General features: G+C 36.4%; 2 protein-coding genes across 3 annotated transcripts in view; one reads left to right on the forward strand and one right to left on the reverse strand.

Moving 5' to 3' along the window:
* The window catches only part of LOC127873704 (menin-like), a 33,706-nt gene extending 10,029 nt beyond the window's left edge, over nt 1–23,677 (forward strand). Inside the window, exons 4-7 of one of the 2 annotated variants that reach the window (XR_008046337.1) lie at nt 885–925; nt 5,908–6,132; nt 7,832–15,209; nt 15,369–23,677. Coding sequence is in view for 1 of the 2 variants with exons in the window: in XM_052417654.1 (XP_052273614.1) it covers nt 885–925; nt 5,908–6,132; nt 7,832–9,071 (1,506 nt within the window). In the remaining variant the exon portion in view is untranslated. Of the gene's footprint in view, nt 1–884; nt 926–5,907; nt 6,133–7,831 lie in introns of both variants that reach the window. The other variant, XM_052417654.1, reaches the window with a different exon arrangement.
* Nucleotides 20,591–21,016, reverse strand: LOC127872156 (uncharacterized). Its single transcript, XM_052415486.1, has one exon. The coding sequence runs from the start codon at nt 21,014–21,016 to the stop codon at nt 20,591–20,593; it is 426 nt and encodes a 141-aa protein (XP_052271446.1).
* Nucleotides 23,678–25,005: the final 1,328 nt, after the last annotated feature.

Raw genomic sequence — 25,005 nt, forward strand, 5'->3', positions numbered from 1 at the left:
ATTATGGCATGTATGGTTTTCTTATTTTAAAGATCAATTGGTCTTCAAATGAATAAGCAATCAAAGTTCTTGATTTTGGCAACAAATAATGTTTACCAATTGTGGGTCTACTCTAGACTCTTCTTTTCAATTATTTCTTTCTTTTAATAATTATTTCTTATTAAGTTTTTTTATATCAATGGTAAAATAAAATATTTTTTCACTATTATGTTAAAGAAATCCAGGCAAGAATACATGACAAGTAAGGGTTGTGTCAAAGGTGCCATGTAAGGCCCTATTATCAGTTTTGGGTGCCCTAACCTGTATAGGTTTGAAGACTGTGAAAGACTGTGGAGACAGTGAGGCATGAGGAACAACTAATACACAGTAATTGACAGGTTCTTATTGAATCAAGCACAGAATTTTCTGAGCATTCATAATTCGTTAGAATTGAAAAAAATAATCAATCGACCAGCAAAATCCAATTGACCAACTTGACTCATTTGCAAAATTTTGAGAGATTGGCCTACAAATTGCATGAACAGGTATAAAATAGTGGGTTTTAATAGCTTAAGACATTATTGGCAACATGTCTGTTTAATTTATATTATCAATATTGTTTAATTAAGCATGGAATATTAATCAAAATTGGGGGTGAAAGTTCAATCGACCAGTATTGACCAGTAATGACCACTTTGGGAGTATTGACCGGGGCGGTTTTAACCGGTAAAAACCGCCGGTTAAAACCGGGGGCGGTGGATTGGTGCCAACCCTGCTTATGTTACAAGCATATTAATTTGATTGTCTTTGCTATCCTTTTCGTGAATATTTAAAGTATGCATATGCTAATGTATGCTTTATATGATTGCATGCAGTTGGTTTGACATTGCTCTGTCTTTTTTCAGGAACTTCTTTGGCTGTTGTATGATATGGGACATTTAGCCAAGTAAGTTTTTTTCTTAAATAAAAAGAATTATTCTGAACAAATATATATTTGATTCAATGTTAAATTGTGTAACATTTACAAGGAAGTAAAAAGATACTTATCATTACTGGTTTAATCACAATTTTTATAAGTAAATACAAATGTACAATCAATGTCAAATAAGAAAAATATAGTTTTATTTACTTGCATCTTAAAATAATTTAAACAAAGCCTGTTGACAGCCCATTTTCGGCATCTATTTTAGAAATTAATCGAGCAGTAATGAAGCTTGTCAGTGGTTACATACATTCCAGGTTAAGGGTTAAATATACTAACTAATCTCAGTTAAATACATCAATAACACAATATTAACACTTAAGTGTGCTTGTTGATATGTGTATATGTTTCCCCCAAACTGCCCAATTTGAGTTGTTTCTGGTTAAAGATGATGGGCATGGTGTAATGAGGGGTATAAAACAATTGAAGAGTTGATCAAACGCTGAACAGAAACCACTTTTCCTATAAGTTGTCTCACTTTTAGCTGAAAGAGAAGTCACATCTTTCTCAAACTGAATATGACCATGAAACTTTGTGATAAGATTGAGCTGTATACTTGCCATTTTGTGAACACCCCTCTCTTGACCGGTGTATTACGGTGTATTATTGTAACACCCATGGGAGATGGTTAGGCTGGCCTGCTGATATTTTGTTTTTGCTTTAAAAGATTGTACAGCTTTTATGACACCTACTTTAGGAGAATATTTATTGTCATTAAATGGATACAAAGTTTGATTACCAGCCAGATCGTGCTAGACACTTAAGACTTTTGCCCTTTATACAAAAAATGCCATATTTGCCATTTCAATTTCTTAACTCATTCCTTTTATCCAGAATCTTCACAACATGTTCAGAAATGTTTCATCTAGTAAAATAGAAGTGAAGCTGGATAACCAGCCCAGTGGGGTTTTTTGGTCAAATTTAAGGCTGAAATTTTAATGTTTCACACATTTTCAGCCCATGATGTAATGGCAAACAAAATTCATAAATTTTGAGCCCATTATGTAGTGATGTAATCATAAATGACTTGAAAATATTTACTATTTCACAAATATTCCCAATCCTGGCCATCCTCTGCACTAGACCATGTTCACAATTAGAATACATTTTAGCAAATGTAAATATTTTGAAAATCAAGCTATAGTTAAAGACAAGAAAAGGACTATCTTTCTTTATAGTTATAGTTAGTTACTTTACTGGATCTATATACAAATGAATTAAGTTGAACCTTGTAATGCGGCTTGGGCATTTGTCACCCCTGAGGTTGTTCATAAATCACGCTGCTTTGAAACATGCAAAGTATAGCTGAATTTCACTGTGGCAATTAGTAATTTCCAGTTTTATTTAAATTACTAATTGGTCACAATCGTTTATAATGAAAATGATCAGGAAGTAAACTTGTATGAAGGAAGAAAAAAAAAGCAAAAGAATTGATAGTGATTTTATGTATTGAAGCTAATGGTTACATTTAAAGGGACGTGTTTACAGATTTTTATATCTTAAAAGCATGAACTAACAAAAGTAAAAATTGTATTGCAAAACATATTTAAAGTCAAACATAGGCATATGTCAGGAATATGAGCATTTAATCTCTTCCAAAAAGAGTGCATTTGTACCGGTAAACATACACCAGTTTGTGTTGATATACCCTGAGTTGTCTAAAATACCTTTCTTATTTTGCATAAGAATTATAATTCCTGATTTCGACAAGTTGGTTATGGGAGGAACTTTGAAAAGCAAAACAACATTTTCTGTTTGAATCAATACCATAAGTATCTTAAACATACCAACATTTTTCTCTCACAGTTTATTGGTTGTCTAACTATTCATTGTTTGACAAGAATAACAAAATAAATACCACAGGGATATAAGTTCTTCAATGATTGATAATTTTAACATTAAAGAAGGCTGTTAAATAAGTCTTTGCCTGTTAACATTTCAGGTATGCATAAGCTGCAAACACACACACAATATTGATATATTTGTCAAACCTTTCTGAACACAGTTATTTTATCAGTTTTTAGCTCATCTATTTTTTGAAAAAAAATTATGAGCTATTGTCATCACCTTGGCGTCGGCGTTGGCGTCCGGTTAAGTTTTGCGTTTAGGTCCACTTTTCTCAGAAAGTATCAATGCTATTGCATTCAAACTTGATACACTTACTAACTATCATGAGGAGACTGGGCAGGCAAAGTAAGATAACTCTGGCGTGCATTTTGAGAGAATTATGTGCCCTTTTTATACTTAAAAAATTGAAAATTTTGGTTAAGTTTTGTGTTTAGGTCCATTTTATTCCTTAAGTATCAAAGCTATTGCTTTCATACTTGCAACACTTGCTAACTATCATAAGGGGACTGTGCAGGCAAAGTAATGTAACTCTGACTGGCATTTTGACAGAATTATGTGCCCTTTTTATACTTAGAAAATTGAAAATTTGGTTAAGTTTTGTGTTTAGGTCCACTTTATTCCTACAGTATCAAAGCTATTGCTTACATACTTGTAACACTTATTAACTATCATAAGGGGACTGTGCAGGCAAAGTTATGTAACTCTGACTGGCATTTGGACGGAATTATGGGCCCTTTATACTTAGAAAATTGAAAATTTGGTTAAGTTTTGTGTTTTGGTCCACTTTACCCCTAAAGTATCATAAATATTGCTTTCATACTTGGAACACTCGCAAACTATCATAAGGGTACAGTAAAAGGACAAGTTGCATAACTCTGGTTGTCATTTTTACAGAATTATGGCCCTTTTTTGACTTAGTAACTTTGAATATATGGTTAAATTTTGTGTTTCGATCCACTTTACTTCTAAAGTTTCAAGGCTATTGCTTTCAAACTTCAAATACTTTCATGCTATCATGAGGTTACTGTACCTGGCAAGTTGAATTTTACCTTGACCTTTGAATGACCTTGACTCTCAAGGTCAAATTATTAAATTTTGCTAAAATTGCCATAACTTCTTTATTTATGATTAGATTTGATTGATACTTTGACAAAACTACTCTTACCTGACATACCACAATAGACTCCACCCAAACCATCCCCCGTGCCCTCTCCCCCCCCCCCCCCCCCCCCCCCTCCGAATCCCCCCCCCCTATTTTTTTTTTTTTTTACCGCCCAACCATTGCACCCAAGAATCCCCCTCCCCACCCCATCCCCCTGCCCCCAAATCCCCCCCCTAATTTTATTTTTTTTTTTTTTTTTTTTTTAGATCATCTCACAAATGACCACCACACCGTCACACTATACCCCCCCCCCCCCCCCCCCTCCGATTTTTTTTTTTTTTTTTTTCCGCATTTTTGGAAGATAATGTAATAAATGTCCACACCCCCACACTATACACCCCTATTCACTCCGCCCCTCCCCCCTTTGTGATTGAAAATGAAAGTCCCTTCACCTTTAAAAAGAAAATAGATGAGCGGTCTGCACCCGCAAGGCGGTGCTCTTGTTATTTAATGCTTTTCGGTGGTTTATAGAGAAATATCAGTGAATTAAAACTGATAATTTCACTGTTTCCAACAGTGAAAATTATCAGTGAAAATTATCGATAATTTTTATTGTTTACTGTGAAATGACATCATTTTTTGACGAAATGACGTCATTATCCCAGCGAAATTCTTTGGTTAAACTCTTTAAAAATGTATATAAACGATAAAAAAAAGCATAAAATAAAAAGAAAATGTGTTGGATTTGGTGGAATATCGATTTTAATTCACTCGTGATCATAGAAAACATATATTTTCTATGATCACTCGTGAATTAAAATCGATAATCCACCGATTCCAACAAATATCCTCTATGTAATCTGGATCTAGAAATTCCCCATCCACATGTCGCAGGTATTTAAATGATCATATGTTGAGGGTGGTGAGATTTGTGTATTTACATTAAAATACAATTCATTATTAACCAGGGATGCTGCGTGTTAACATCTTGTGGAGCAAGCTGTCATTCTTGTATTCTTCATTTTGGAGCAAGTTGTCAGACACCTGGGTTTATAAAACAATATACCATCTGATAATTTAAAGGTTATTATATGGCAATATATGTGACATTGTTTTGTCAGCCCAAAGGTAGAATGACACCACAGTTAAATAAAAATACTTGGAGCATATGTTAATTTTTGTTTTGGAATTTCTAATATACAGTCAAAACTGACTGAACGGTCACTTAAGAATAACGGTCAACCGCAGACAACTGTCAGTTTGGATTGCCCCCGACGAAAATCACTCTATATTACACTTGAGAATAACGGTCAATCTTTCTTAACGGCCAGTATATTCCACTCCGAAAGTCATGTTAGAACTGAAAACAACGATCAACCGTCAGTCGATTCGATTCGTAAAAGGTTAAAACACAGCACATAATTTGTCCATCTATTTTGGGGGTCTTTATTGCTGATAAAGTGCTAAAACAACATTAAGCTGGCGAGTGTTTTTACAAGAAGGCAATAAAAGGATTTGTGATCGTCTATTAAGGCAAAACATACACTGAATTGCAACATTTATAGCAAACCTAAGGCATTTATGAAAGAGGATTAATTTGTTCATGTTTGTATCGTTGATAAAGTCATTGATTTAGTTTAACAATATGAAATTAAATCAATTTATAAGATATTATTTTGTTTTATTCGATGTAAGTTAATTATGTTATTATGCTGAGTTATCGGCAATGAGCCTTTTTTGACACTGTATGCAAACGACTGGGTGGGGTAATGACGTAGCAATACTACCAATTGACCAGCCATCTAAAAATTGTGATCCGAAAACAACGGTCACCAGTGGACAACGGCCACTTTGGTCATTTCCCTTGACTGGCCGCTGTTCTCAGTTTTGACTGTAGAATATACCACAAGCTATTCTTAGATGCCAGTTTAAGCACATGCATTTAGCCCCTTTTTCCCAGAACGAGGCTTATATACATGTATGCTATATTCCCCAGATACCCAATGGCCCTGGGTAACCTTGGCGACTGTGAGGAGATCTGTGAGACCCCGGGGCGCCCCACTCCCCAGAAACTGTTCAATGAGGGTGTGCAGTCGGCGGTGCATTACTATGACAACCAGCACATCTACCCCTACACATTCCTTGGTGGCTATCTGTACAGGATGGGCAAGTACAATGAGGCCTTGGAAGCCTGGGGGAAGGCATCTGCTGTCATAAAAAAGTGAGACACATTGATATTGTAAAATGTTTATAGGAATTTACTATAAAAATGGTGTGTGTGTTTGTTTTTAGCTCACTTGATCACAATGTACTCATGGTGAGCTTTTATGATCACCTTTTGTCTGTCGTCCGCCATCATCATTTACTGTGTTAATACTCTAAAGGCCACATTTTTTGTCCAATCTTCATGAAACTTGGTACAACTATGATTCCCAATGATATTTTGAACGAATTTGTAGTGGTTCTGTTTGGTTGAAAAAACATGGCTGCATTGGAGCGGTTCAGTTTTCCTTATGGTTGAGTTCAAAAATGATTCTGGTCTGTTGAAAAACATGATGGCGAGGTGGCGAGGCAGTTTTCCTAACATGGCTATAGGTAAACCTTGTTAACACTAGAAGTCAAGAAACTTGGTCAAAATATTTGACGCAATGGTATCTTGGATGAGTTCTGAAATGGTTCCGGTTGGTTGAACATTGCCGCCAGGGGCATTTTTTCTTTATATGGCTATAGTAAAACCTTTTTTAACACTCTAGAAACCACTTTTTTTGTCCAATCTTTATGAAACTTGGTCAAAACATTTGTTCCAATGATATCTTGAAAGATATAGAAAATAGTTTGTTGAAAAACATGGCCACTAAGGGGTAGGACATGTTTCCTTATATGGCTATTTGGCTATAGCAAAACCTTGTTAACACTCTAAAAGATGGTTAAACCTTGTTAACACTCTAAAAGATAGTAAAACCTTGTTAACAATATTAAAGTCACATTTGATGTTCAATCTTCAAGAACTTTGGTCAGAACAGCTGCATAGAGAACAAGTCAGTTCCATTGTATCTCAGGTGAGCAACGTTGGGCCTTTCAGCCCTCTTGTCCTTATATCACTCAATTGAAACCTTTTTAACACTCTGGAAGTCATATTTTTTGTGAAAACTATATGAAACATAGTCAGAGCACTTAATAATATGACTTCTCGGTTGAGTTCTAAAATTCTTTCGGTTCGTTGAAAAACATGGCTGCCAGGGGTAAGGGCAGTTTTCTTAATTTGCTTATAGAGAAAACGTGCTGACGTTTTATTAGCAACATTTTTTTGCCAATCTTCATGAAACGTGGTCAGAACATTTGTCCTAATACAATATTGGGTGGGTTTGACACTTGCTCAAGTGAGCTCAAAAACTAGGTCACTAGGTCAAATAAAGAGCATGCAAATACTCCAGAAGTCACTGTTATGGTCCAATCTTCAAGAATTAGCTTGCCATTTATCAGAATAGTCTAGTTACTTTGGGTCCCAGTTGAGCGCCTTAAGACCCATGGCCCTCTTGTTTATTTTGTGCCCTTAAATAACATGTCCACAAACATTCAGTCAATTTAAAAAACAAAAACACTAAATTTCTTGCAGACAAACATAAATGATGTTACAGTACTTGTGTTTTACAATTGATTTATTGTTTTAAACAGTATCTGTAGAAAACGACTTAATACTTTAGTTCAGATTCCTAAAAAAACTTTCCTTTGCCACAGTAAAGTTTTGAAATGAATATAGTTTTCTTTATTTTGTGAACATTTTTTTGAAATTGTGTTGAGTAAACTGATTTCATGTTAACACAATGAACAGTGTTATTGTAACCGTTAAGTTCTTATTCTCAGAAAGACTTAACCAGTCTTAATAATACATATTTTTTAAATTTTATTTTGTGTTCCAGGTACAATTACTACAGAGAAGATGAGGAAATTTACAAGGAGTTTATTGAAATAGCAAACGAATGGTTACCAAACATTATGAAGTCTGTCTCCAACGACAACGCTTCGAGACTACGCCGCTCCACTCTTCTGTTCGACACAGAATCTTATGCCAACTTTCTGAGATTCTATGACGGTATATGCCAGTGGGAGGAAGACAGCCCAACCCCTGTCCTTCACACAGTCTGGGCAAAGCAGTTTGTGTATTCCCTGGGAAAGTTTGACAGCCGAGTCAGGAAGTGTGTCCGAGTTCACAGGGAGGAGGGTGAGGATGAGGAATCTGAAAGTGAGAGTGAGAGCAGTGAGGGGGAACATGGTGAGGAGTGTGATGTCAACGGCAACGGGATTGTCCACGGCAACGGGATTGTTGTCAAGGATGTGGTCAAAAAGGTCGTGAAGGAAGAAGTAAAAAAGGAGCACACGAGGGGGAGGAAACCCAAGAGGAAGAGGACAAAGAGTGGGAAACTGGTTGAAAATGGGGATGAGATGGAGGAGCATGTGAATGGGTCGGATATGGAGGCGAAAATGAGGCACACAATTGAGGAGTTGGTCTCCAAGGTGGGTGATAACGACAGTCAGCGAGAAACTCCGCCCAATCCTAACATCGCTGCCCTCGCGCAGGCTTGCAGCGAGTCTATCTTGAATCCAGACTATCTGATAGCGGGAGGTGAACCCTTTACAAGTACTGGAACTACGAGATCCACTCCATCCTCTACAAGTGAGCGAGGAGTGAATGTTGACGTAAACGAGTTTCTGAGTTCAAAGACCAATAGCACACCATTTGTAGGAATGACAGTAGACTCCATGCTAAAGGCAGAAAGCCCTGCGGACATGATGATGTTTAGAAAGGCGCCAGACAGCGCGTTAGCGGAGGATTTGCAGACACCTGAGCCGGAGGGGCTTGATGCTAATTCGGAGGTAGACGCCATAACGTCTAATAGTGTCAGCACAAAGACTGAAGTTGAGGCGGAGACGTTGAATGACAGTTTAAGGGTGGTCTTCTCCCCTGACCCAGTAGATCTCTTGTTGTACAGTCAGAAGATGGCGGGTCTAAGGAAACTTCTGTCTGCGGGGAAGCTGAACTCGAGTGCAATAACTCTTCAGTTGACCGCCCAGTCACAGACTGACTTTGGGCGAAACAAGCGTGGCGTTGAGGTGGAACATTCACACACACGCAAACGTACAAGGAGAGAAGTTTTCTGAGATTGTTGAAAGTTAATCTCTGGGCCATTGTCCTTTGAAGTCCACAATTCTTACATGCTTAGTTACTTGGTATTTGTAGAAATGTCATCCTTAGAAAAGTTGTTTGCTTGGGATAATGCAACTGACCTAACCAAATTACCCCTACCAAATTTGTTTTGAGGTAGATTAAAAAACATTTTTGGCGAAGTTCACAAGAAATACATTATTGTGTGAACACTCATGATCTGTCTTTTCTGCAACATGTTCTTTCATTATAGATACAGTACACTCCACGCGTTTTCCCCAATTTCCCTCCATACTCCGCGGGTTTCGACCTGGAGGGAGATTAAGAAAATCCCGCTATACGCGGCGTTTGCATGATTTTGTACGCGGCGGTTAACGATCGGCAAAACTGATAAGCCGACGCGGCGGCCCTCGGCGTTGGCAACGCGGGGGAAACTCCGCGTTTTACGAGATAACGATCAATTTAATTTTGTTTGACTTCCTGATTTTCAAATAAAATTACATTTATTAAAAGTGCATACATGTACATGTAGTATAATGTTTCCAATTAAAAAAAAACAACCAAGATAGATCAATCCCGACGTGGTTGTAGAAGTAGTTGTTGTTGTATAGAAAACTCGTTGATTTACGACACACAAAACGTCGTCTTTTAACTAATACTTACCAATTAATATAAACACAGTTTGCAACATTGTTTTTATTTTGATAATTTAATCCAAAGTTTTCATGTTAGCAGGTGATTTTCTATACTGAACATGTATACAAATGACCAAGGACCCTAAAAATCTCGCAAATCTGTGTGAATTGACAGTTTGACGTAATCAAAGAAAAGCCGCTTCCTGTCTAAAGGCATAACTTACTCAAGTAAACACGTTCAACGAATGCATAAGGAATGGTTTTAATTGTCGGAACATAGTCAATTCTCTGCTGGCTAATGCATTGAATTTCTCTTTGTTTGTAGGTTATTCCATTGATTGCTAAACGGTGGTAACTATTGAGTAGATAATTGCATTTAATATTCACAGTTGTATTCTTGTTGCGTCGACATTCTAAACAATGTTTACCAGTAATTATGGACCAAATCAGCAGAGTGACATTCACACATGTTAATCCCTTTTGTCAAAACACCGCAGACAGCAGTCTACACAATAGGTCAGTAGACAAGCTTTGCGTGTTTTCATAACGTCAAACACTTAAAATCCAGTTCCGCCCAGATGTCTTCTGTAATCAGTTTACAGTACAATTAGTGTTAAAATAATTACTCTACTAAAATACCGTATCGATAAAGATTCGGCGTGTTCGATTTGAAATTATTTAAGAGGAAATATCAACTTATTCGAGATATAATTTCGTTAATAAATACCAAAGAAACTTTTAACCGAAATCAACAATGCTCTCTGCGCTACAAAGTTTGTATAAAAAAATCAATACACGCACGCTTTGCAGGAGTATACGTTGTACCTTGACCTTGTACATTGCAGCATAATTTTCGCGCGCTTTTGTCGGGAAATATACATGAGGACTGTATATTGGAAGCATTTGTAAACGTCGTGTAAACAATTAAAAATCGTAGTGTGTTTCGGATTACTAATTATTATTCTCATTTGGAAATTTTACGGAACATTTATTCTTGTGTCATATGTGTTGATTTAAATATTAATTTGTCAAATGTATTATATTAGACTAATTCATATTGTAGACGTACCTGTGAATTAAAAACATATTTTTTATATGTATTAATTTTCTATACAATTATCTTTTTTATACATGTACTACAGTATTTAAACAATTTATTATAACATGTTTTTATTTTTTGGCATGTCCAGTAGCACACTGCTAACGCGGCGTTGCGCGGCGATCACTGATAAGAACGGAAAGTGTCTGCATTTACCGACTAGCCTAAAGTAATACACGCCGCGGGAATTAGCGAACGCGGCGTAACGCCGAGCGTTTTATCGAGTTTACCTCGCTCTTCCAACGCCGCGTGAACACTCGCTAGCAGAAAAAACCCGCGGAGGGAGCGCGTTTTTTGGGGAAAACGCGTGGAGTGTACTGTAACTGCTCTTCCACCAGCTGTCATTTACGCTCTGGGAATTTATAGTTTGAAGGAAGTCTCTTATGAACGCAAATCCATTTTATTCGGATAGTGTCATTTTCGGAAAAGGTTACCTGTGATGACACTTTATGCACATGCAGTAAGCCCCAATATTCCCAGAGCTCAGCTTAAGTATTTTTCTTTCACATGTGGGACAATTCCGTAATACACAGACTTTTACTGTTATCACAATATATATCAATCAATAGATCCACATGTAAACAATCTTAAAAAATTGTTTCACCTACTTTGTTACCCACATGTCCTGCTATGGGTTTTGTTATCCCATACAAGCCTTTTTATAAGGATTTCCCAATATATGTCTTTTAAAAATGTTGTTACCATTAATTAGTAATGAAATTGTTGTTAATGTGTTTAAGTTTGTTTAAACTGTTCTTTTGAATAAAAAAGCAGTTGAAAACTCCCGTTATCTTTCAGTTACTGGTATATAATACTTACCTTGTTAAAAGTACTTGTATTAAATTTTTAAGATTTTGTAACAGGAATATTTTTCTTGTGGGAAAAGTTCTCTTTTGGGTGAAATCTTTCCTGTGGGTAAAATAAGTACATTGAAACTATGCCTGCAATAGTAGATAATTTACTAGCTATCATTTTGCATTATTATTGACGAAGTTATTGTTGATTGAAGTGAATATCTTTATAAGTGAAATTGAAAGTGAAGTGAAACTTTGTATGCAATTGTAGATATTTCATGTTGTCACTTTGCATTGTTATTTAGGATGTTATTGATGGATGTTATAGTTAATTGAATATCATCACTTGCTTGATGTTTGCTGTTCTAGTGATACATGCATGTTATTTGTAAGTATTGCCAAGTGATATGAATTTGAAGTATTTAACACAACATAATATAGGAGGAAATGTCTCGTTACTAAGTATATATTGATTGACAATCAAGGCTTTGAAAATAACTGGAATTTAAAAACTGTTCAACAATACACAATAATTCTATTATGATCTGTGCTCTGAGAAAACTGGACTTAATGCATGTTCGTAAAGTGTAATCCCAGATTAGCCTGTGCTGTCTGCACAGGCTAATCAAGGTTGACACTTTTTGCTAAGACTGGATATTCTTATAGAAGAAATTTCCTATATACAAAAAATTCTATAAAGTAGAAACTGGTGTCTCTGATAGGCTTGTGCTGACTGCACAGGCTAATGTGGGTTGAAACTTAATGCACATGCATTAAGCCATGTTTTACCAGAGTGAGGCTTATTTTTAGTATGAAGTAGAAATATGTGTATTTTGTTCAAAACATGTTTCATTCAGTGATTATATACATACATATTCCTATGAGATTTGATATTGCTTTGTAATTATATTCTACATGGGAAAAGTTGTCTATATAGGGAAATAAAAAATACAATAAAAAGGTAATCTTTCACATATTTGTGTCAATTTGTACTTCATGCTGTAAGGTAACATGGTGTTGTTGTATAAAACAAAGTTGAAATGTTTTTTTATATTGCTTATGCATAAAGGGACATATCATTGAATATTTCAGTTTCTATTATTTCAAAATAATATTTTTAAATAAGTCTATATTATATGGTTTTTAACGTAGGTCTCATTGTATAAACAAAATATTTTGTTTAACAAACATGCACAGCTTTCTCAATTGTGTGGACAATTGATAACGGCTTTGAGTGTTGTAAAATTCTCATTTTTTGGTGATTTTAAATCTCACAGACTGTGTCTGTTGATAAAATACTTGTTGGGATATATTTCTGTTTTTCATTATTTCTTCCAATTGCCATTCATGATTGCTACAAAATAAATATGTGCATAGGAAAAGCGAATATTTTTTATTGAAATATTGTAGATAGGCCCCTTTAAGTGTTAACAGTTATTATTGCATGCATTTTGAAAGTGCTATTTCTATGAAAGTGCTATTGTTTAATTGGTTGTGGTGTGCAGCAAATTTTAGTACAATTTCATGTAATTTCATATCTATGACCCACTTCTTGTCAGCAATTATGTGTTCTGATGGAAGTTACATACTAAAATTGAACCATCATGGACCACACCTGACTATAGACTTACTTCTATGTGTACATGTCCTGAACCATCATGGACCACACCTGACTATAGACTTACTTCTATGTGTACATGTCATGAACCATCATGGACCACACCTGACTATAGACTTACTTCTATGTGTACATGTCAACTATTCATGTCTCTCTTGAAATTGCTGTATGTTAGGAAAATCAAAGGATGGGCATGACACAATTTATTTATTGGATTTTAAAGCCAATCAATGTCACACCTGGCCTTCCTGTAGTAACAACTCAGCTGCAGTCAATTATCATGTAGCACTCCTTTGTAGGCGGAGATTTTTTAGGCAGTAAAATGGTTATAAGCTAATTGAAATGCTCAGTTACCTTTTGCTATGAAATGTACGCATGTGTCACTTTGTATCAAGTATTCAACCCTTATGTAGTCCACAGTATCTCTCTTAATTTCTTTGTTTTATTTTTTCGATAGGACTGGGGCTCGGAAAACAACAGCAAAATTATCAAGTATTTGGTGTGAAAAAAAGCCATAATTACTTTAAACCTTAAATTGGATTCGTGAATTCATGTCAAAGATATGTTAACCCTTTACCACTTACATGTAGATATGCACTTTAACGCATTTGTAGTCCCTCAGAAAGTAACATTTAATTAAATACCTTTCTTACTAAATTCAAGTTTTAAAGGCTTTATTTCCAACCTTTAGATACTGATGAGCAGCAAACAGCATGAAACCTGAACAGACTGCAAGTTACTTGCAGGCTGTTCTGGTTTTATGCTGTTTGCACATTGCTTTTAGTTTAATCCTATTTATTTTAGCTTGATCGCATTGAAAGCCTAAGGCTTATATAAATGCTCTCGAGTCTGTTTCCTGGGCCTAGAACCAGTACTTGGTGTCTTTGAGGGAGATTTAAAGAACTCTCCCACAGTGGGGATTGAACCCATGACCTCCTGGTCGCTAGGCGGACACCATATCCATTACACCACGGCGACCTTGAAACATAATTGCTTTTAGGTGTTAAAGACATTGTGAGCAAAGTCAATCCAATGTCATTATGTGCATTATCTTTTTTTGTCAGGTACCCACAGTCTCACTAGTATACATAATTATGTTTAAATTGATTGAATGAATTTATTTTACCCAAGCTATGAAATTTAGACTAGACATGATTTTCATCCATTTTTTTAACATAATTGCTTGAAAAAATTATGCTCTGTTAAATGCTTAGTGTCTTTGTTGTTCTGCTTTTTGTTGTGTTATGTTGTGTTGTGTTTATCTCTTGCCTCCTGTTTTGAATCTCTGAAGTGCAATTTATTGGTAAAACAGAGTTTCCATTTACAGAGCTGTTTGCAGCTGCTGTATGGTTTTATCGGAATGATAAAGTTTGAGACTATTTTTGTAGCATTTTACAACATATTTTAGTTTGTTGATTTTGTACTTCTGTAGGGCACATGCGTTATACAATTGTAAATAAAATAATGTTTTGAGAAACAACATCTTAGTTTGTTGTAGTTAGTTGATACTGTTACGTGTTCTTTCAATTGTTATTGCTTGTTTATATCATCATTTGTCAATTGTACTTTGATGTGTGATTCTGAAAATGTTGTTAATTTAGAGATGCCTTTAATAGTCAGCTTTTGTCTGAATGGCATATTGATAGTGTTGTGCATGCATTAAGACATACATTTAGAGTAAACAACAATTCTTACACCGAGGATTATTTCAATTAATAACAATATATTGACAGATTTGGAGAAAAAAATATTGTTCTATAAATATTAATTGTGTTTGACAGTGTAATTTTTATGTCCCCCACTATAGTAGTGGGGGACATATTGTTTTTGCCCTGTCTGTTGGTTGGTCTGTTGGTCTGTTGGTTGGTTGGTTGGTTGGTTTGCGCCAACTTTAACATTTGCAATAACTTTTGCAATATTGAAGATAGGAACTTGATATTTGGCATGCATATGTATCTCATAGAGCTGCACATTTAGAGTGGTGAAAGGTCAAGGTCATCCTTTAAGGTCAAAGGTCAAATATATGGGTCAAAATCACTCATTTAATGTACACTTTTGCAGTATTTCAATATTCAAGATAGCAACTTGATATTTGGCATGCATGTGTATCTCATGGAGCTGCACATTTTGAGTGGTGAAAGGTCAAGGTCAAGGTCATCCTTCAAGGTCAGAGGTCAAATATATGTGGCCCAAATCGCTAATTTTATGAATACTTTTGCAATATTGAAGATAGCAACTTGATATTTGGCATGCATGTGTATCTCATGGAGCTGCACATTTTTAGTGGTGAAAGGTCAAGGTCAAGGTCATCCTTCAAGGTCAAATATATGGGTCAAAATTGCTCATGTAATGTCACTTCTGCAATATTGAAGCTAGCAATTTTATATTTGAAATGCATGTGTATCTAATGGAGCTGCACATTTTGAGTGGTGAAGGGTCAAGGTCAAGGTCATCCTACAAGGTCAAACGTCATATAGGGGGACATTGTGTTTCACAAACACATCTTGTTAATTTTGCAGAGGCTAATCAGGGAGGACACTTTCCCCTTTTATGGAATTTTTTGTTTAAAAGTCTCTTCTAACAAAATGCCAGTGTAGATGGTAAGTGTTGTCCTTGACTAGCATGTCCACACTCTTCAGGCGTATATTGGACATATCTTAATGCAAATTCATTAAGCCCAGTTTTCCAAGAACAAGGCTGATATAGAAGCAGTCTACACTCAATATTTTGTGTTTCTGTTATAAGGTGATCCTTTAATTGTCATATCAGGTATATAAGAACCAATTAATGTTGAGACCAACTTTATTGTCTTTCAATGGAAATTGGATATATCAACTCCAGGATTATTTTTTTAATGAATATCAAATTTGTCAGATCATCCGCCTATTCATTAAAGTCTCTTGTTTAGAAATTATTGATTTAAGAATTGTGTTTGCACAGTTTTTTGCGTACTTGTGAACTCGAACAATTACATCTTTGAAATATGTCCTATATCCATTCTAATTTCTGTTCGTGCATATGTATCACATGGTAAACATCAAGTCTAGCTGGATATTCTTATCTATTTTACTCAATGGGGACTAAAAACTGTTGATAACTGTTACTGTATTTTTATATATGTATTCATGCATTTAGATAAGTGTTTAGTTAATGTTGGCACTTCATTTTTCCATACCACATTGTATATTTTTAAGTGCTCTGGAAGAATGGGCCTTAATGCATGTGGGTCAAGTGTCTGGTAGTCCGCACAGGTTAATCAGGGACGCAACTTCCACCTTAACCCTTTAAGTGCTGGAACCGAATTTTGAAGGCCTTTGCAAACAGTTTGGATCCAGATGAGACGCCACGTTCTGAACTGTTTGCTATTCTGATAGTATTCTTGGAAAGAAAACGAAGAAAATGCTAATTTTAGAAATTCAGCAGACGACATTTTAGCAGACAACAAATTTCCCAGCATGCAAAGGGTTAACTGGATTTTGGCTAAGAAGAGTCTTCTTTATAAACGAAAAATCCATGGAAGTGCAAATTTTCGTCCCTGATAAGCCTGTGCAGAGTTCGATGGCTAATCTGGGAGTACATAATGTGCATGCATTAAGCCCTGTTTTCTCAGAATGCTGCTATTATTCATCTTTAATGGGTCATCATTCCATCTTTTAGTATCATTTAAACTTTTCTGTGATAACATTTTAGTGTGAATGTTTTAACTGATCGTATTTATAAAAAAAAAAGATCACATTTTATTGGTATTGTTTAAGTACTTCTATTGATGTACTATTGTTTCTAATAAGTAAAGTTTCCATGACACCCATTTGTAAGTCATTGTTAAATTAGACTTTGGGTTGTCAGTTTTCCAAGTTTACGGTCAGCACTTTGTATTGCATGTATTCTCTCTTTTTTTGGTATATAAAATACACTTTTATTGCTGCAATCAGAAATTATGTCTAATGTAGTATAGTGGAGGTAGCAGTGCCTGTGGTAGTAAGCCAATTTTTGCTAGTATTTCATAAAACACAAAATATCTGATTGTTTTCAAATACCCATCTGCTTAATAGATCATTTTTACTTCAACATGTGTTTAAAATATCTTCCAACTACAAACAACTAATGAAAAAACTGAAATTATTCCCATACAGTTAATAGCAATTTTCATTAAAGGGAATTAAGTTGTGTTTGCGGGTTACACTATAGTAACTAAAAAACAGGTAACATTACACCATTCATTTATTCAACCCAATAATTAAATGCAATATGTTTTCATGTAAAAAAAAATAAAAATAAATAATTTCTTATTGTCACAAATGTTTATGTTGCTCATCAAGCAAATGGGTATTACTCATCAGTCAGTCCTTATTTTTAGCTCTACTGGCCGAAGGCCGGAAGAGCTTATTTCATGGTGTGGTTTCCGTCGTCCGTCCGTCCGTGCGTCAGACTTTTTCTTGTTTACGCTATAAAGTCCACAGTTTTCATCCGATTCTTCTCAAACTTGTTCAGTGTCTTTATATTAATGAGGACTCGAACCCTATGATGAAAATGGGTTACATCAGAGTTAAAAGTCCAGAATTATCTCCACTTGAATTTGACAAAATTGTGAAATAAGGCTTGTTTACGCAATAAAGTCCACAGTTTTCATCCAATTATTTCCCAACTTGCACAGTGTCTTTATCTGAATGATGAGTCAAACCCTATTGAAAATGAGCAATATCGGACCTATAAGTCCAGGATTATCTCCCCTTGAATTTGAGAAAAAAATGAAACTTCAGTTTTTAGCTCACCTGATTGCTCAGGTGAGCTTTTCTGACGAATCTTTGTCCGTCGTATGTCCGTCCGTCTGTAAACATTTGCTCGTAAACACTCTAGAGGCCACATTTCTTGTCCCATCTTCATGAAACTTGGTCAGAAGCTTTGTCCCAATGAAATCTCGGCCGAGTTCGAAACTGGGATGTGCCGGGTCAAAAACTAGGTCACTAGGTCCAAAAAAAAGAAAAACCTTGTAAACACTGTAGAAGTCACATTTTATGCCAAATCTCCATGTAACTTTGTCAAAATGTTTGTCTTAATAATATCTTGGTTGAGTTAAAAAGTGGTTCCGATCCGTGGAAAAACATGGACGCCAGTGGGCGGGGCAGTTTTCCTTATTTGGCTATAGAGAAACCTTGTTAACACTCTAGAAGTCACAATTTTTGCCCAATCATCATGAAAGTTGGTCAAAATATTGGTTAAATTGATGTTTTGGACGAGTTCGAAAATGGTTGAGATCGGTGAAAAAACATGGCCGCCAGTGGGCGGGGCATTTTTCTCTATATGTATACATGTATAGTGGCAGTTTTCCATATTTGGCTTTAGAGAAACCTTATAAACACTCTTGAAATCACAATTTTTGCCCAATCATCATGAAAGTTGGTCAAAACATTGGTTTTATTGATATCTCGGACAAGTTTGAAAATGGTCGGGATTGGTGAAAAAACATGGCCGCCAGTGGGCGGAAATTTTTCTCTATATGTATATAGTGAAAACATGTGAACACAGTAGAAGTCACATTTTTGGCCCAATTTTCATGAAATTTGCTCAGAACATTTGTTTCCTTGATACGAGAGTTGAGTTCAAAAATGGTTTTGATCAGTTGAATAACATGGCTTCTGGGAGGGGGGCAGTTTTCTCATTATGCCCCCCCCCCCCTTTCGAAGAAGAGGGGGTATATTGTTTTGCTCATGTCGGTCCGTCCCTCCACCAGATGGTTTCCGGATGATAACTCAAGAGCGCTTATGCCAAGGATCATGAAACTTCAAAGGTACATTGATCATGACTCGCAGATGACCCCTATTGATTTTCAGGTCACTAGGTCAAAGGTCAAGGTCACGATGACCCGAAATAGTAAAATGGTTTCCGGATGATAACTCAAAACGCTTATGCCTAGGATCATGAAACTTTATAGATACATTGATCATGACTCGCAGATGACCCCTATTGATTTTCAGGTCACTAGGTCAAAGGTCAAGGTCACGGTGACCCAAAGCAGTAAAATGGTTTCCGGATAATAACTCAAGAACGCTTAGGCCTAGGATCATGAAACTTCATAGGTACATTGATCATGACTGGCAGATGACCCCTATTGATTTTCAGGTCACTAGGTCAAAGGTCAAGGTCACGGTGACCCAAAATAGTAAAATGGTTTCCAGATGATAACTCAAGAACGCTTATGCCTAGGATCATGAAACTTCATAGGTACAATGATCATGACTTGCAGATGACCCCTATTGATTTTTGGGTCACTAGGTCAAAGGTCAAGGTCACGGTGACCTTAAATATTAAAATGGTTTCTGGATGATAACTCAAGAAGGCTTGTGCCTAGGTTCATGAAACTTCATAGGTATATTGATCATGACTCGCAGATGACCCCTATTGATTATCAGGTCACTTGGTCAAAGGTCATGGTCACAGTGCCAAGAGACGTATTCACACAATGGCTGTCAAGGTCACGGTGACTCAACTTAGAAAAATGGTTTCCGGATGATAACTCAAGAATGCTTACGCCTAGGATCATGAAATTTAATAGGTACATTTATCATGACTTGCAGATGAAATAATGATGAAACTTGACCAGGATGTTTGTCTGGACAATATCTAGTTCAAGTTTGACATTTGGTAAAGATTGAATGAACCGACTCCTCTCAGGTGAGCGAACTAGGGCCATCTTGGCCCTCTTGTTTTATGTGATAAAGTTGCACAGTGTCTTTGTATCAATGAGGACTCAAATAGCCAGTAGAGCGATTCAGGCCCTCATGGGCCTTTTGTTTACTCTTCAGTCTGCTGTTGTTGACAATAGATGCACCTGAACTCAGAGTCTCTCCTTAAGACTGACACAGATGTACAGAACCTCACTGACCCCATTTAACAATTACGAGGGATGTACATCCTCTCAACGCTGCTTGGAATCTCTTGTGATACACACATCTTCTGTATCAGTGCTGTTTTTGCTGTCATCTTATGAGGCTTCTATTAGCTGGCCAATTATGTGTTTGGTTTGGATTCCAACAGTGCATGGTTTGGGTTTAGATTTTGGTGATCTGCTGTTCTTTCCTTTTTCTCTAATTGCTGATGATCTTCTTTGATTTGGTTGATTTTTCTACATTTTGGGATTTTCTTTTTCATCTTGCTCTCTCACTGTGTTTGCATTTAATTCAGAGAGCAAGTTCCCTGTGACTGTTGGCGGAGGAATATATTTTTTTCGAGGTCTCTGTTTCACGGTTGTTATCAGCCTAGTTTTCAGGTAATCAATCTCTTTATTGACAGTGTTGTTCTTGTTGACAGTTGACTGTTCTATGGCTATTGTAATGCTTGGTTTATTGTCATCTTGGTTTGTAGAGTTTCTTCAGTGGACCAAATACCCAACATCAAGGGACTGAGTTAGATGGTTAGTGTGGGGTGGCAATACAAATAGAACCACATTGTGGTCTTTTGCCCAGTCAGCAAGGGTCAAGGACAAGTGGACCTTGTGACCATCATAAAGCACTAGAACTGGCTTATGCGAGGCTCCTTCTAATCTGGCATGCTTTGCAAAATGACACATGAGATAGGTCTCAAACAGGCCCCCGTTGGCAAAGCCACTGTCTGACATCCCTCCAGATGAACCTGGGAGTGCGTCCTCTAAAAGCTGATCCACCCACCGCTTCCATGGGAACACATACAATGGGGGATGTGATTTCCAATTTGCATTTGCTCCACCAACAATTGTCACAGTCTTGGTCCTTGGAGTTGTGATGGCCTGTGGCTTGCAGTCACTTCCACATACAACCATGTGGGGGTGTTCTCAGAGAAGCCTGTTTCATCTATGTTGAAGATTCTCTCAGGGGCATTCAATAGGTCATTTTGGTGCAGAACAGAAAAGTACTTGACAATTGTCTGTTCAGGTGATGATTTAGCCCTTGAAGTGGTGAGTTTCTGTGGGGTCACAACATTCAGCTCCTTGTGTCTTTTCAAAAAGGAGTAAAAACATGGTTTGCTAAGTTAATCCTTAGCAATTGTCTTTCTCAGTGGCTGGGCATATCCTGCTGATACACTGAGGACTTTAGATACTGGGTATCCATAACCATTATTACCCATGTGGATAAAATGGTCTGCAGTTGCTTTTCTTCTTCAGGGTTGGAAGAGTCTGGCTGGCCCCATGGTGCAGTCCAGCGCTACATTCCCCCTGGTCCTATCCCTCAGTGTTGACTCAGGAACCCCATACATACGTGCTGCCCTATACACTGAGGTCCCAGATAAGGTTGCATGGAAAGCCCTCTGTAAATTATCCCTGTCATAGGGCTTCTTTTCTCTTGCATGTGTTTCTCTCTGAAAATAAAAAAACAACACAATTTTGATGTGGGACAATAACTTAACAGACAATAAAAATACTACATTCTAACCCATTTAAAATTGGACACAGGTTCAGTTGAATGTAACCAAATAATATTTACTACATTTTAATCTCCTGTGATTAGCAGACATCTAAAAAACCAAAGTGGTTTAAGAAAGGAAAATCCTAATTTTCTTTTATTTTCTGATTGAAAACGTGTCATATATAAATTTCTGACAAAGTCAAATAAAAACCTTACCAGAATATGATTCATTATTCTAAAATCAGCTTTGACAATGAGTTGACAGAAACCGGAACCTTGTTGAAGAGGTAAACAAAGTAGGTGGAGCTGTTTATCAAATACCGCGATAATTGCTTAACCAAGAGCACTGCTTACCGGAGTATACTTTATAAAATTTACATTTAAAGATTTCTGAGCAAAATTCGTTTTAATTATATTCTTGTTTTTTAGTTTTTAGTCTTGGATTGTTAAGTATGGGTCAAGAAGTGTCTTTTAAGTGTCAACTTGACTGTTTAGTCCAGAGTTGCAGACATTTTAGCATTGTTCTGGGAAAACTGGTCTTAATGCATGTGTGTAAAATGTCGTGCCAGATTAGCCTTGTAGTCCACACAGGCTTATCAGGGACACGACTTTCCACATCCTCTGGATTTTTCGTTTAGAAAATACCTCTTTTAAACAAAAATTCCAAAAAAGGAATGTGATGTCTCGATTAGCCTGTGCAGACTGCACAGTCTCATCTGGGACAACATTTTACGCACATGCATTAAGCCCAATCTTCCTTGAGAGCAACTCATTTTTTACCAGATTCACCTTTAACTAAGGACATATGGAAAATTCATAGAAAATAAATCTTATGATATTGGTTTATTCATATTATTTATATGCTTTTGTTTTTTAAACCACTTGTGGTTTTTTTTGGTTCCAAATTGTTTTCAAAATCAACACACACAGTTAAACATTTTTGTAAAAAAATCCAATTAATTATTTATTGACATGGTTTACATTCTAGTAAATGATTGTTTACTTTGATTTTAGCAAATAAATAATTTGTGTATGATTTCTATGAATGATAAAATGTGCCTGTTCTGATTATTTTATTATTGTATTGTTTTTGGCATATATCTAATGTTTGATTATGTTTCTATCTATTCCGTTTAGTTGTAATTAGCTGTAGAAATTATTTGTACATCCCATCAGAAAATATATAATGGTGAAATAAATTTATACATCTTCACTTTTTCAGTATGTTGATATAATTGCAATAAACAGTGCTTTGTTTTATAGGGGGAAATAAGGGGTTTGTTAACAATTGGTTCAATACTTTGTATTGTTCACATTCTGTTTCATATGAAGGGATACTTGGGCTATTTTGTTAGTTTTGTTAAATTAATTGTTTTAAATAAAAAGTGGGAAAACTGACCTATATGGTTGTTCAGCAGTGTTTATTTCATGATTGTGGGTGTTTTAGTAAGGGCTGAATATATGTTTTTGTTCTCCTTTGCTCTGAAAGTTATCGCCATTCATAGAACTGGAATTCAGACATATTATATGTTTGTTTGGAAATCTCTCTGGATTAATTTATTGAAATATTATTATTTTTTCAATAGAATTAAATTCATTTATGCTTTAAAACATTTGCTTCAAGATGAATTGTTTGTTTCGACAATCTTAATATTGGACACTGATTTACATGAGAATTACCATATAGTCCTGTCATTGTGGTTTAATTAATAATTAATTCGAATTTGATAGTAAATAAAGATAGTCAGTAAAGAATAACATTTATAGTTGTAAAAATTGTGTAGATTTATTTAGCTTATTTATTTTCTAAGTGCATGGTTCTATTTTCAAATAAATCAACACAAAACAATGTTATTAATTTTCCTTTAAATCTGTATTATTTAAAACCGTCTGCTAAGGCCAATATTCCTTAGTTTAATGATTTAAAAACACTTTAAAGACAGTTCTCCTTTGTGTGGCACAGTATAGCGTTGTCTCTTAGTTTTGACATGATATTGTACATAATCTTTTGGAAAATAGGCAGCTCATTTGTTGGAGTTTATTGTCACTACATCAGTGTAAATAAAAGCATAATAAAAGCGATGTGTTGCTTTACTTTGTTTCACACAGAATATGGATATAATTATGTATGCTCACCATCCTGTAGTCCACTAAGGCAGATGACCAAATTAATTAAGATGACACTGATGTTGTACTTGCAGAGGAGGAAGTTAATAAAGATCACGAGGTCCTTCATTTATGACAAGTGACCAATTGCACAATAATTAAACACAATAAAACAAACTCATAACCAATACTGGGATCTCCTCCTTGGTATGGTCAATGCTGGAATGTCAACCTTGGAACGGTAAATCCTGGGGCCTCCCCCTTGGAAGAATAATAAATGCTGGGGTCTCCATCTTGCATCGTCCTCTCCTTGAAACGGTCAATGCTGGGGTCCTCTCATTAGAACAGTCAATGTTGGGGTCCTCTCCTTGGCTCAGTCAATGTTGGGGTCCTCTCCTTGGAACAGTCAATGTTGGGGTCCTCTCCTTGGAACAGTCAATGTTGGGGTCGTCTCCTTGGAACAGGCAATGTTGGGGTCCTCTCCTTGGAACATTCAATGTTGGGGTCCTCTCCTTGGAACAGTCAATGTTGGAGTCCTCTCCTTGAAACAGTCAATTTTGGGGTCCTCTCCTTGGAACAGTCAATGTTGGGGTCTTCTCCTTGGAACATTCAATGTTGGGGTCATCTTGGAACAGTCAATATTGGGGTCATCTCCTTGGAACAGTCAATGTTTGGGTCCTCTCCTTGGAACAGTCAATATTGGGGTCCTTTCCTTGGAACATTCAATGTAAGTGTCCTCTCCTTGGAACATTCAATGTTTGGGCTTGGAATGGTCAATGTTGGGGTCCTCCCCTTCGAACAGTCGATGTTGGGGTTCTCTCCTTTGAAAAGTCATTGTTGGAGTCCTCTCCTTAGAACAGTTAATGCTGGGGTTCTCTCCTTGGAACAGTCAATGCTGGGCCTTGGAATGGTCAATGCTGGGGTCCTCCCCTTCGAACAGTCAATGTTGGGGTTCTCTCCTTGGAAAGTCATTGTTGGGGTCCTCTACTTGGAACAGTCAATGTTGGGGTCCTCACCTTGGAACATTCAATGTTGGGGTCCTCTTCTTTGAACATTCAATGCTGGAGTCCTCTCCTTGGAACGGTCAATGTTTGAGTTCCCCCCTTTTAACAGTCCATGTTTGGGTCTCCTACTTGGAACCTTCAATATTGGGGTTCTCTCCTTGGAACAGTCAATGTTGGGGTTACCCCCTTGAACAGTCCATATTAGAGCGGTAAATGTTGGGGAGAGAGCCCCAGCATTGACTGTTCCAAGGAGAGGATCCCAACAATGACCGTTCAAATGGGAGGACCCCAAAATT

This window comes from Dreissena polymorpha, chromosome 3, assembly GCF_020536995.1.
Source record: "Dreissena polymorpha isolate Duluth1 chromosome 3, UMN_Dpol_1.0, whole genome shotgun sequence".
Classification (NCBI taxonomy): domain Eukaryota; kingdom Metazoa; phylum Mollusca; class Bivalvia; order Myida; family Dreissenidae; genus Dreissena; species Dreissena polymorpha.